Here is a 14,315-nt window from a genome sequence, read left to right on the forward strand (position 1 = left end):
AGACTATGTGTAAAAATTTCTGTGAATTCTCAATGTAATTAGAAACTTCTGTACATAAAGATATTAATAATTAACTTTACAAAGTAAACATTTTGGCAATCTGCTTACCTTTAAAGCGTATCTGTCATCAAAAGAATGTTTTATCATTAGATTCTTCAAAACTCCAATTGCAATTTGTCGTATCTCTCTGAATTCTTGCAATGCATTTCCCACTTCTCTGAGAAGCAGTCCCACCAAAAAGTGATGCTTGCAGAAGTCATCCGATAAGGAGTAGTCCAGCTGAAGATCTGAAATCAAGCATCACACAGTTTTATTTTATTTCTATGCTGGTCTTCTTCTTAGATGAGTCCAGAAAGTCTGAATGGGTATAAAAGAAGACTGAAAAATCATCGCAATAAATGCATCAATGCCTACAAACACAGACACTTCGACACATATGCACACAACCCATTTAAAAAAATGACATAATTTTAGAAAAAGAGAAAATCAGATAAATAACAATTTTCATATAAACTCTGGTAAGATTAAATGGCTGTAGGTGAATCTTTGTAAGAGGGATGTCTGTGGGCAGGCGGGGAAGGGTGTCTCTGCATCTGGGAGTTTATCATCTTTGGTCCTGGATGAGGTTGCACTATCCTAGACAGATCCAGTGCAAAATCTGGAAGTGTTCTCCTGGACCCCTCGGGGCTCCTGCTCAAAGAACAAATGATAGTTGTGGCTAGGAGGCCCTTTCCTTAACTTGGCGTTGTGTGCCAGTTACACCACTTGCATATATTCTCACCATCTCAAGGTTGACTCAGCCTTCCATCCGTCCGAGGTCAGAAAAATGAGGACCCAAATTGTTGCGGACAATATGCTGACTCTATAAACTGCTTAGAAGGGCTGTAAGGCACTATGAAGCGGTATATAAGTGTAAGCGCTATTGCTGTATTGCAAACCAGAAATATCAGCATCCAAAAAGCTAGGTGTCTGCAGATATATTTTCTTACAAATAGCTGAAGTCTGAATATCTCTTCAGAACTTCAGGTTTGAAATCAAGGGGTGCCAAAGGGGAAATAAATAAACTAATAGTTTTAAGGTTATTTCCCAGTATAGCACAAAAAACTGTTAAGGTACACAGGCTTGAAGCACTGTGGATCATAGAGAACTATTTGTGCACTTCTTCAGAAGTCTATCAAAACTAGATGTAATTTTTAAAAAAGTAGAACTACTACTAGCTGGGCAGTCCATGGGATACGGTTACATGTGGGAAACTTGCAAAAAATGGGTAGAACTTCAATTACAACAGCGTAGCTATGTCATGTTGAGTTTTTTTACCACACCCTGTGTTATCCCTGACTTCTAGGTTCTCTAGCAAATGCTACAATAAATAACATCCTGCATTTTATTTTTTTCAATTTATTGTAACATGCATTTTCATTTTGTTTCCAATGAAGGCCGATATGTCATGTTTATTTTAATAAACTCTAGTATGACTCAAACATGAAATTCCCACATTTGCTTTTATATACACATTATTATAATTTCTAAGATCAAAGTTTATGATTGGGAAACATCACACCCACCTCCAGGAATATCATACGACTCCACTATAAGGAAAGCTAATTCAAAGAAAAAAAGAAGCAAAGATAGACAAAAACTAACATGTTGTCGTTGACTCTCCTCATGCCTAACAAAGAAAGTAAGAAACTAAATTACATATTAAATTACCTATGTTTTTTACTTCATCATTGTACTGCCTACAGAACTGCAGGAAGAAGAATTTATTATATTTATCAAACTACAGAATTCCAATATATATTTTTTACGATATGAAGGATTTTTTAAAAGAGATGTTTATTCTTTTAGGAATCTCAATTTAGCTGTATCAAATATAAATTTACCTTGGTATCTCTGAATCCTGCCTGTTCCAAATGGCATAGGTAGATTTAAAGGAATGTAGTGTTCGTGATTACATACTGCTCGGAGAAATTCAAATTTGAATTCAAAAAGAGCCTGTAAAACATATTATTGTTATAAGTTATGATCTACTAGATGTTAATCAAAAAAGGCAAGGAAAATAATCTTTAGATCACTGGCTCAATATCCTAGATATTAGCAAAGCAATGGCTATATGTCCTATATATACAGTATATAAAATCTTAAAGAATTGTATGGATGTAGACACTTGCATTTCAACACAATAATTATGGATTATTTGCCCATTCTTGATTCATTTTCTATTTCTACTACAGTTGCACAGATTGTGTAAAAAGTATATTACCAGCAGCTTCTAATAATTTCTGAAACTGGTTCAAATCAAGTTATGAATAGATTTTGCAATTTTATATACTGCCAGTGGATGGCAATATACAATGATATGTATCTTCTAACACAAAAAAGCCTCATCATCTAATAACTGATTTAAACTAAAAATGCCATCATCAGTTAAAATCTTCCATATACCAGGTTTTTAAAATAAACTTTATGGTCTGGATTACTGCATTGTATTAATATAGCATTAGAAAAAGGATCAAGACAATTTTGCAGAACTAGCACGCCACAATTTAGTCTCATATATTACATTTTAATCCCTAACAGTCCAATTAAGTAAATCTGATATAGATGAGAATATACCACAAATATCCTCTAAACCAACTCACGGGCTATGGCTTAATTATGCTTGCTAGTCATAGTATTCTGGATAAACAAGGTTTTTTTCCTGGTTAGGGAGGGAAGGTATGTTGTGGACATACTGTCAGTTAAACAATTCCCACTGGCGGGGACCAGGTAGGGAGCCTTCTCTGCTGTTGCCCTGCCCTTCGGAACCTTCTCTCACCAGAGATGAGGGCCCCCTGAATCTCTTAAGACGGCTTGGGGCTCACAGAAGGGCACCCAGCCATGAGGCTGGTTAGGACCCTGAAGGACTACTCCACCTTTTAATTAACTTTTAATTAACTATCCTTGCCTCTACTTTAAATTTTTATATTCAGTTTTTATATCTTTACATAAAAACACCGCTCACAGTCCCTCTGTGAGGAAGATGGGCAGTTTCTAAATTTAATAAATAAATAGTTTTCTGAATCTAGACTACATAGGAAAAATTTGCAGATGTTAATAACATTCCTATCAAGCTCATTTGTTAAAGTTTATTGAAAAGTTCTTAGATACCTAATTAGCACTCTTTGTTGACTTTCTAACTGAAACTCAACATGTTAATATAAATCTATCTTGAAGATAAGAAGCTCAATTCAATTTAGTTATTGTTCAGTTACTGCAGGCTGCAGTAAGTAAGAAGATTCTGTGTAGATTATATGCACTACTTGATCTAGTGTTATGACCGCAATTGGACGCAAAATTTCTGTTGCTAAGTGAGACAGTTTTTAGTGAGTTTTGCCCCATTTTAAGACCTTTCTTGCCACAATTACTGCAGTGAATCACTGCAGTTGTTAAGTTAGTAACATGGTTACGTGAATCTGATTTCCCCATTGACTTTGCTTGCTAAAAGGTTGCAAAAGTGAACGCATGACTTGGGACATTGCCACCACTATAAATATGAGTCAGTTCCCAAGAATCTGAATTTTGATCACATGAACATGGAGATGCAGCAATGGTCATAAGTGTGAAAAATGGTCATAAGTCACTGTTTTCAGTGCCACTGTAACTTTGAATGGTTACTAAATGATCTGTTGTAATCGAGGACTACCTATAGACAAGAATGGCTGCAATTTCATTTGATTGGGGTTCTAAGAAGGATACAATGTCTTCTCTGAATTTACAAAACAGCCCCATTGAAAGTTCATATATTTAAATATCCCTAAACATAACATGAAAATACTATCTATTTCCCAATTCAAGAATTATATTTGCAGTATAGTACCTTTGGATCTCCTGGAGCAAAGAAGCTGATATAGTTGTTAATTTGCTTGAATATGAAACCTCTGTCCATAAACGTGAAACATCGCTGCAAAAGCAAAGCAAAGCAAAAACAAAACAAAAGAGTCACAGAAATTTACATTTCTTTGATATCTAAAAAAAAAATCCTATGAGTTAAACTAATCTAAAGGGCAAACAATAGCCAAATACCTATTATACCTTTTCACAGTACATACATTTTAGATTTGCAAATTAAAATAGTCTAATTTGAATAATGATATAGTTCAAGACCACTCAGTGTTAACCAATAAGTATTATTAAAAACCGAATGTATACAACTGGATTAATGCAGGATGAATGCTTCATTGATTACAGATTCAATTGATTCAATTGTATTGATCATATCAAATTGTGGAAAGTGCTCAGAAAAAGGAAAATCCCAGAACATCATGGGAAACGTATAAACAGGTCAGGAACCCTCAGTACACATACAGCATGGCAAAACAGACAGGCTCCAGGTTGGTAAAGAAACACAACAAATAGAACAGACCGTCCACTTCTTCATTCAATCTACATGCAATATATGTTAAGGGAAGCTGGACTGGAAGAAGATCAATGTAATTTTAAAATTGGACAAAGAAACATCAACATCCTGCACCACACCCTTGGCGCTTTCTAATAGTCAAAAATGCAAAGGTTCTGCAAACCCTAGAACTAAAAGTCAAAGACCGGGAGGTGGAGTGTAGGATGAAAATTGAATGTAAATTAGGTTGGAATTAATGACAAGAAGTAGAACAATCAACCTTAGAATTGACAATGAAGATTACTGAAATTATACTCAAATGCCATGATGTGTCTATACCTACCAAAAATTGTTCAAGCCATGGTATTTCATGGAAGTGGAGGTTGGACTTTAAAGAATAAAGGATAGGGAGAGTATTGATGCCTTAAAACTTTGATGTTGGAAAAGACCTCTGAGAATACCATAGATAGCGAAGAAAACAAATGGATGCCACTGAACAAATCAACCCAGAGTTCAGGGCACAAATGTCCAGTTCTCCCCTGAGATACAAATTGACAGGACATAAATGACTAAATGAGCTACTTTGGACATATTATGTTACGACTTAGCTCTCCAAAAGAGGCTTGTAAGGCTGCAAAAACCAGCAGCAAAGTGGATGGCTTAGCAGAGAAGCATTTTGATCATTTTTTACTATGTATTATTTATATTTTGAAATTGCTCTGTGAGATTCTTGTAAGCTGCCAAATGAAATAGAAATGATTTCAATAAATAAGTGCCCACAAAGATAATACATTTGAACAATTCACAGCCATTTGGAAGAACTAATGAGGACATACATACAGTCTACTTCAGGGGTGGGCAAACTACGGCCCGGGGGCCACATCCAGCCCGTTGGGCTTTTTAATCCGGCCCGCCGAAGATTGGTACAGAATTAAGGTTTGATGTGAATGATTGAATGATTGCATTCATTTGATTTTGACTTGTAATGACAGGCATTTAGACACCAGGTGGCGGCCCGTCTGTCAAATTTTAAAAGTCAATGAGGCCCCCGAGCCAAAAAGTTTGCCCACCCCTGGTCTACTTACTTTTATGAAGACAGCAAGACTATAGTTTGCATTCTTTGAAGCTTCTGGGTTATCCTTATATTTCTGAGTAATGTGGGGCATCAGCATATTGACAACAGTTTCCACAGCATGATGAAACGATGCTGGAAATCTCTGATTTCTCAGCAACTACAAACAGACAAATTAAAATTTAACAAATGGGAACACTGAAAAGTTATCCTGTTTATCCATAACACATGTGTACAGTTTTCAATTCTGAAACAACTTCAGCTGCAAGAATTCTGTAGTGTTGAAAAATATTGAAACACCTTTATCTAAATATCTATGAAGCTATAGGAAACACCATTCTAAAAATATTTATTCAACTAGTTTAGCACAAGTAATAGTACTAACAACTTCTTGCAGTGAAAAATTATAGAAAAAGTACACTAACATGAGAGCATTTGGAATTATAAATCCAAACTAATTTATAGAATATATTTCAATAAGAAAAATAGATACAATTTTAAGTAAACAACTTCCCATTTGCTGCAGCTTTCTACAATTGTAGAGTACAATTCCCATCATTCTAGACAGCATTACCACTATTTTGTGGCCAGTAAATGGCAGCAGGGATTAGAAACAGATAGATCCATTTTTAAAGGTCAATGGGTACCATAACTTCTTGAAATAGCAGATCATTTACCTTTACTTTAGCATTTTCCAGTAGGTGTTGGGCCATTGATTTGATCAAAATTTCGAAGAAAAACCAGGAATACTATTGGAGAAACAAAAAGTAAGTAAATTAGATTTTTTTAGTCTACCTTCTTTTTTATAAATAACTCAAAGCAGCAAACATATATGTAATACTCTTTCTTCCTCAATTTTCCCCACAACCACCCTGTGAGGTGAGTTGGGTAGAGAAAAGTGTCGGGCCCAAACTCACCAAAATGGCTTTCATGCCTAAGGTGACACTATAACTCACATAATCTACTGTATATACATAATACAATTATATTTATAGGTAATACATGGTTTAGTATTTAAAAACAATATAAGTTATTCATTTATATCTATAATTTATACAACTGTTATTGTCAATTATTAAAATGATGAAGTGCCAAAATTGTTTTCAGATCTGAGAAACTCTTCAATTGATGATACAAACAAAACATCATTTTTCCTTATATACCTTAAGCAGCTTATTGCTTGTGAGGAAGTCAGTACAAGGCTTCAAGATTGTTGTCATGGTTTTGGCAAGTTCTTCATGTACAGTTTTATATTCTGAAGCAATATAAGTTTCTCCTTTAAAAACGTACTTGGGATAAGAAAAATAAAAGAGCTTATATTACGCAAAAATATTCAGAGTTATGTTAATCATGCAATTTTTAAACAAAGCATATTTATATGATTGATACCTTGACATAGGATCTCAAATAGCTATCCAATCCTTCTTCGTGACAGTGGGCAACCACATGGATAATAACCCTAAGTAAAATAAAGTTAACAATAAGAAATCTTCACGCTAAATATTTTTAAAGTCAGCAATTGGCACATTACAGGCGGTCCTCAGCTTACAAGCCATGGGGGCACAATGGTTAGAATTAGAATGCAGCACTGCAAACTAATTCATCATGAAGTCCCTTGAAAAATTGGTCTGGCGGAACATCCTTTCTGGTCTTCTACATATATTTGATAAACACCAGTTTGCATACAGAAAAAATAGATCTACAGAGGACACTATAGCCATCACATTAATCTTTCCGAAACTAAAACAGGGTGAAGTATATATTCCAAAGAGTTTACATTAGGTGATCGGATGTCCATAACTGTTGGTTTTACTTTATATTAATAGTTTTGTGGTTCTCTATGTGTCGGTTTTACTCTTACCATGAAAGTTTCCATTCTGATCTTGTTGCTGATACTTTTAATTATTTTAAACTGCCAAAATCAATTATGTTGCATAAGTAAATAAATAAATAAATAAATACGTTAAAACCCTTTTTACCTTGTCACATTCACTGCAACATCTTCCTGAGTTGCCCTTGTAAGAACTCTAAACAACTGGTTTAAAATAGTAGGCAGAAATGCTATCATGACATGTCCCTCCATAGCATGAAGGCTCTAGAATAAAAACAGTGACACAAAGGGACTTTTTTTTTTCTAACATACTTATTTTCAAAACTAAATCAAGAATCTATGATTGCAATTCTATTAAACTTTAGTACTACCAAGACTGACAAGATTTGCACCAAACTGAGAAGAGTTTAAACACAGAATAAAAATTCAGTAACATAAGCAAGCCAATTTCTATGTTATTTCATAGTTTTCCAGAAGAATCAAGACAGATAAGAACAGGTAAGATGAGAAAATACCGTTTTACAGACATACTTTTACTCAAGAAATAAAACCACAAGAAAAGCACCATGCTGCTGTACTGTTCTAATATGAAAGGTTGTTGAACATGCCCCATTAAAATTATTGTTGGGATATCTTAAACTAACTTTCTAAACAAGGTTAATATCTCAGACATGTAATATATTCACTTATTTAACAACTATCTTGGTTAGCAACCATTTGCAAATATGGTGGGGGTAATAAATTCATTTTCCAACTAATGAGCATTTATGATAAAATTTTGTGTGCTTGACAATAATGCATGTTGTAGTGAGAGTAAAGTGAACATAGCTGTACAAGAGAACAGAATACTGAGTACCATTGTTCCACAGCTTATTGTTACACTTTAGGAGTACACTATATAGATAACTTTTGCCATGACTAATTCTCTGCCATGAATAGACATTGCTAATTGTAGCAAAAGTTGGTTTCCATTCAATCCTGTCCACCTGGTTAAGATTTATTTTGTTGTAAAGTTATTACAAAACACACATTCTGACTCCCAGAATAGTGCACATAAACATATGAGTAGGAGTACCCATTTTGCATGCTGGTATGACAAAGTTCTCCTTATTAATATATGCAACCATTTTATTTTACACATTCCAAATTTGGTTGTTCTTGAACTACCAGGATTGGCCTGGAGAAAATGTACGTGGTCATTAAGAGCTGATACCATCTTGATGGTATATAATCGGTTAATCAAGTCACCCAGAGCTGAAATTTACTTCAAACTTTTTTTTTACATGTAAGGTTTTTCAATTTTTTTACTTTTTGGCTGAATGTATTTAAACATGCCATTGTATTGGTAACCATTCAACTGTGCCCATCTAGTACCCATCTTTTAGTCATCTTATAACATTTCATACCTTAAGATATTTCACAAGGTCACATCCTAAAGCTTGAGCGCCAGACATAGTTTTTTGACAGTAATGGAAGAAATTGTTTAAATGCTGGTCCTAGTAAAAGAAGAATAAACTATTTATATGACATCACTACTTCCATTTTAAAAAGTCAATATTGACTAGGGGGGAAATGTTTTGACTTTCAAGAGCTCAACAAAATTGAAAAACTTGTCCTTCCCTGTTGAGTTCTCATACATAATATAATAATACAACTTTATTCATTTCAATTATGTAACACTTATTGCTCCTGAGCCTTCATTATTCTTGTACAAAATACTTGGAAGTTTTCATTTTTCTAATATTTCAAACACCAAAAATATTAAAATATGGAAGCAAAGACCAATTCCTCACTCTGGATTTTCAGTAAGCGTATTATAACTACAAATGGGATCTCTGAGATGTGCATTAGACTTCTCTATTTCTATCTATTCATTACTTGGTAAATACTATATATGATCTCATTCCAAAGGTTAAGGTTTGCACCAATTCAAAAGTTTGACTCAAATTTCCTTGGTATTGCTGTTTCATAGCCCAGGCTAATAATAGATCTTGAAGACTTTTATGCCTGTAATTTATTATTTTACTTAATGAAGGCTGTGTCTAATTATGATTTAATACTAATAGTAAGCATCCTCTTGAAGATTTTCAGGAAAGTAGGGTACAAGAAAGAATAGTGAAGCCTAGGGCAAACATGCTCTCTTGGTCCTCCCTTTGTATTTTCTTACTTGAACAAAGTCCCATTACATAAAACTCGTAATTTTAATTTTGAAATGTTAGTGTTGAACAGATTTGTTTATCCCATGACCTTTCCCCCAGAAAGTCAGAGTATTGTCCTCATCTTGTGCTAATCTAAAAGCCAGCACAAAGACAGGAAAATCTGCTATATATTCTTTCCAACTCTACGCTTGGACACTGTTAGTAAAGTTGGAGCCCTGTCATGTGGGAAAGGCTATATGAGTTTATTTCCCTTTACTTCCCTTTCCTACACTTAAGCAAAGATTCATACATTTCCTCTGCCTTTTGTTCTCCGGGTTGATTGCTATAGTAAGATGGGCAAGCAAGATAATCAAAACTTGATTGTGTCATATTTTTCATAACTTATATTTTATCATTACAGAATTATAAAAATATAAGTTGTTTGCAGATTAAATAAAATCTTGGTAAAATAGTGTAAATAATACCAACCTGTGTATATACAGTGGAAACTAGGTGAGTTGAAATTGTCAACAGTGGTTTGCCTCCATCTACCCATTTAATTTCAGGGCTGGAATACTGATATAAAAATAAAAGGTGGTAATTTAATGTATTAATACAAACCCGCTTTTTCTAACAGCAAAACCAAACAAATAAGATAGATATTATCTTGGGTTTTTTACTTTGCTTATGCCTGATTCTTGACTGTTAAGATATCCACTTGGAAGATAAGCAGATACTGGCATATGTTGTTCATTTGTCACCACTCTGCCATCTTTTAACAACTGAAGCCAGGAATATCCAACTAGAAGAAATGAAAAGAGAAATTATATCTTTGTTGTATTCTCTAATAAGTTTTATGTTTAATTTTAGCTAAATATATCACCTATAAAAAAATAACTCAATCAAACCTTGTGTTTCAATTATGTCCTTCTTCTTGGTGGTCCCTTTACTTGAACTGTCACAACTAACATGATAGAAGGTAAACAATAAATGGTGTTTTTCATGCAGCTGTGTGGGCAATTCTATTTTTACCTAAGAAGAAATAAAATGCAAGTTTTGGTTTGGAAAGTGTCTTTTAGCAGTAGTATATATAGTACAAATTTACAATATACAACACATAAGCATTATACATTTACCACTGGACCAGATTTAAGAGACTTTGTATTAACCTATAAGATCTTATAAACAGTGAGGGACCAGCATACTGCCAAGATGGCCTAGTTCCTACTGTGACCAATTCAAGATTATCTGATTGTACCACATTTTATCAATAAATTCTTTGGGGTGAAGAAGGAAGAGAACCTTCTCTGTCGTGGCATTTTAAAAGGATAACATAATAATCACTTGAGTTAACACTAGCACAATCTTATTTCACTTTATGTTCTTATTCAAAATATTTTTAATAAGGTTGAAATGTGATTTTTTTTTTTCATAATTGTACTTCCACGTTACTTGTGGTTGTTGTTCTTTTCTGTTTTGCAAATTCGACTTGGTGGAGAACAAACTTCAAATAGTAATTCTTCCTACTAGAATCAGAGTGCTGCTAAGATGGAAATTAGATGAAGGGAACTGAAATACTAGTGAGTTTACAAAAAATGATAAAATATTCGTTTTACATTTTAAAAAATAGGGTAGAATGCAATTATATGCATTTCCCCATTAATTATCATATGATCTGTTACTACTTCATATTTTTTTCTTTCTGTACATGCTCACTATTTTCTTTTCTTTTTTAATGGGTAGAAACTAAGGGTAGACAGTTTGAGAGCTGTCAAACTCCCGGCCCATGGGCCAGATGTGTCATGCACTGGCCACTCCCATGCCCAGTTTAGCAAAGGGGAAAAAAGTCATTGTGATGATGTAAGTTTGACAACCCTGCAGTAGACAGACTTATCTGCCTAACTCTCAATAAAAATGCTTGACATGTTTGCAAAGCAACTTCTTTCCTCTTAACCCACTGTGTTTCTGGAAAACAATTAAATTGGGCAAGGATTTTTGGAGCAAGGAAAGAAGACAAAGTTACCTCATCATAGAACTCTGGGTTTTGCTGGTGATGCAAAACTGCAACAAATGCTTGTCTTGTAAATATTGGACCCCCTGGTCTGCCATAGATGCACTAGGAATGAAACAGAAGAAGAAATGGCTGGTTTATACTGATCTTATTTTTTTTAGATATAATTTCTGAAATATTTTCATGTGAGATTTTTTTGGGAAAAAAACATTCTGGGCCTACAATCCCTACTCACGGTCACTCGTGTCCTAGTCACTTCTCATCTTGACTATTGCAACATGCTCTGCATGGGGCTGCCCTTGAAGAGCATACAGAAGCTCCAGTTGGTGCAAAATGCAGCAGCCTGCATGGTTTTGTGCAGATTTCAGTGTGCCCATGTATCACCTCTCCTGTGGGAGCTGCCTCGGTTGCCGATTTGCTTCCGGGTGCAATTCAAGGTGCTGGTTAAATCACTTCATGGCTTGAGACCAGGTTATCTGAGGGATCTTTTGCTGGTCACAGTTGCGCGCCCCATTCCATGGCCTTTCCCATGGTAGCTTCCTTTCTCTGAAACATCATTCCCTCAGAGATTAGAATGGCCCCCACACTAACACTCTTTTGGAAGGCACTGAAGACCTGGTTCTGCCAATGGGCCTGGGGAACACAGAGTGGGATGGAGCCCATTAAATGGCTGGTGTGATGTATTATCGCTGGGGTGGGGAGAATGGGGGATTATTATATTGTATTATTTTATTAATTTATTATATGATTCTCTCTTTTATTAGCTTTATTGTTTTTATATGAGGTTTTTATATTCTTGTAAGCCGCCTTGAGTCACCATGTGAGAATAGGCAGCAATATAAATTTCCTAAAATAAATCAGTAAATAAATAACGTTCCCGTTTTTTCTACAAGATAATGCAAGTTAGCAAAGCTTCTCCTTTAATTATGAGTCGACTGTTGCTATATTTAACAATACTTAACAGTATGGATGTGAAGCACTTTGGTAGGGGTAGGTGAGCCCAAGCTTGCTCTGTAGCACTTGTCAGCTTTCAGTCTAAAGTGCTACGACTTCTGGCATGTAACAATAAGCACTCTGTGATATATGGAATATATGATAAAAGGAATATTATCTCTTTAGAGATTGATTCTGATTGTATCAGAGTCTGTATCAGAGTGAATATGTGAAGAAAGGGGAGATGATTTTGTACTAACAGAGCAAAGTTCAAACTCTGCTACAACTGCTTTCTTCAAGGGGGAATTCCTTGTTTTTACTGATGTCATTTCATTATTCCTGTGAGGGATTTACAACTTGTATTTTTCTTGAACCTGATAACAACTCATGGGAAGCAACTCAGAGATGAGAAATGAATTGAAAATCTAAAAAACAAGGCAGGGTGATCTAATGTGCATAAACTGAGACTTGCTAAATTGCTTTTAATCCCTATTTAGTGTTTTATATCTCTTAAAGCAAAAGGTTTTTTAAAAAATCATGGTATTTTTTACATAATATTGAGTACAGATTAGGAAAGTTACTAATAGAAAGTAAATAGAGTTCTTTGTATTGGCTTTTTCCTATCTTGAAATTCAATTCTAAATACCAAAGAATATGCACACACACACACACACACACACACACACACAAAAAAAGACAGCTGTGTTAAAGGGATGTACATTGACACAAATTGCAACCACATATCACTGTGAATGTTGCAATTTTTAAAATGTCCTGAAAAATTGTTTTTGTTCAAGATTATTCCTTAAATGTTAAAGTCTGAGACTCAAATCTTTGTTAAAACACCTAATGGGTAGGAAAAGTATATTTCTTACATAGCTGCACCTACTCTAATTTAAACTAGAAAAATCACTGCTCTGCCTCAGTATGAAAAATAACTTTACAAGAAATTGGTTGATTCTAATTTCAGGCAGCAAACTTATTAAAAATGGATGTTACCTCTTTTGTTTATATTTCTACACATTTATGGAAAATCAGTCTAATGTAACATAGAAACTCAATTACTTAGCAGCTGTAGTTAACTTGATTTCTGCTTAACTTCTTATTTCACTGAAAAACAATTCCAACTACATTTATTTCTATGAAAAAAAGCAGAGTAGAATTGTGTGTAGCTTGTTCTTGTAACCAGATTTATTTGTGCTTAGGTAAAACACAGAATATAATATTAAGAAACTTGAGGATGTATCTTAGATATTGCCCCATCATCTGTACTGTAAATTGGTATTAATGACTGAACAGCCACAAGCCAGATAACATACCTTCAAAGGCTGAGAGTCTTCATTATCGGAATCTCTGAATTCTATGCACACTGCAATATTTCTTGCCTAAAAAGAGCACAGGAATTAAGTTTAGTTGCTTTTATTTTCAAGTACATAAATCAAATTTCCAACAATGAGACATGTTTTTACTCAGATTCAATTTAGCTCTGAATCTGAACATAATTAACAGACACATTAACCCACCTTTGCAAATGTCTTCTGACTGTCGTATTTCAAGTACTTTGGATAAACATAAAGGTGGTTGTTGTAGATAGTGAAAGGCTGAGTATGTTTTGGTATACAGGGAACAAATTCCTCTACTTCAAACGTTACTACTGCCTTGGAATTGTTTTCAAACTGTTTCATGGGAATGTATGATGAATTAACAAAATCTGAAAATATATTAGAATTGAATTTTACAAATGGAAGAATAAAGCCATTGTAGCCACTTTTTACAATAGTTTTTCAATACTTACTTGGTACTTCTGCAGAAACATTATCAATTGTTATGTCTAGGTTTCCTAAAATAACTGGCAACTTAGACATCTTTTCAGTCCTATAAGAAAAAAACAAAAAACAAATATGACCTAACAGAAAAATAGTTGAGACAATATATTCACTCTCAATCATGAA

General features: G+C 34.3%; 1 protein-coding gene across 9 annotated transcripts in view; it reads right to left on the minus strand.

Annotated features, from left to right (window-relative positions):
• The window catches only part of DOCK9 (dedicator of cytokinesis 9), a 111,654-nt gene that overhangs the window by 36,644 nt on the left and 60,695 nt on the right, over positions 1-14,315 (minus strand). For all 9 annotated transcript variants that reach the window (XM_026708317.2, XM_026708315.2, XM_087937911.1 and 6 more), the window contains exons 16-31: positions 14,159-14,238; positions 13,887-14,074; positions 13,683-13,748; positions 11,443-11,535; positions 10,328-10,451; positions 10,100-10,221; positions 9,909-9,995; positions 8,688-8,777; positions 7,430-7,545; positions 6,840-6,909; positions 6,614-6,739; positions 6,128-6,199; positions 5,464-5,610; positions 3,860-3,943; positions 1,884-1,995; positions 109-287 (exon numbers count right to left, since the gene is read on the minus strand). In XM_026708317.2, the coding sequence (XP_026564102.2) occupies positions 109-287; positions 1,884-1,995; positions 3,860-3,943; positions 5,464-5,610; positions 6,128-6,199; positions 6,614-6,739; positions 6,840-6,909; positions 7,430-7,545; positions 8,688-8,777; positions 9,909-9,995; positions 10,100-10,221; positions 10,328-10,451; positions 11,443-11,535; positions 13,683-13,748; positions 13,887-14,074; positions 14,159-14,238 (1,756 nt within the window). The remainder of the gene's footprint in view (positions 1-108; positions 288-1,883; positions 1,996-3,859; positions 3,944-5,463; positions 5,611-6,127; positions 6,200-6,613; positions 6,740-6,839; positions 6,910-7,429; positions 7,546-8,687; positions 8,778-9,908; positions 9,996-10,099; positions 10,222-10,327; positions 10,452-11,442; positions 11,536-13,682; positions 13,749-13,886; positions 14,075-14,158; positions 14,239-14,315) is intronic.

Source organism: Pseudonaja textilis, chromosome 8 (assembly GCF_049901715.1).
Source record: "Pseudonaja textilis isolate UNSWEBS1 chromosome 8, rPseTex1.2, whole genome shotgun sequence".
NCBI classification, from domain to species: Eukaryota; Metazoa; Chordata; class Lepidosauria; order Squamata; family Elapidae; genus Pseudonaja; species Pseudonaja textilis.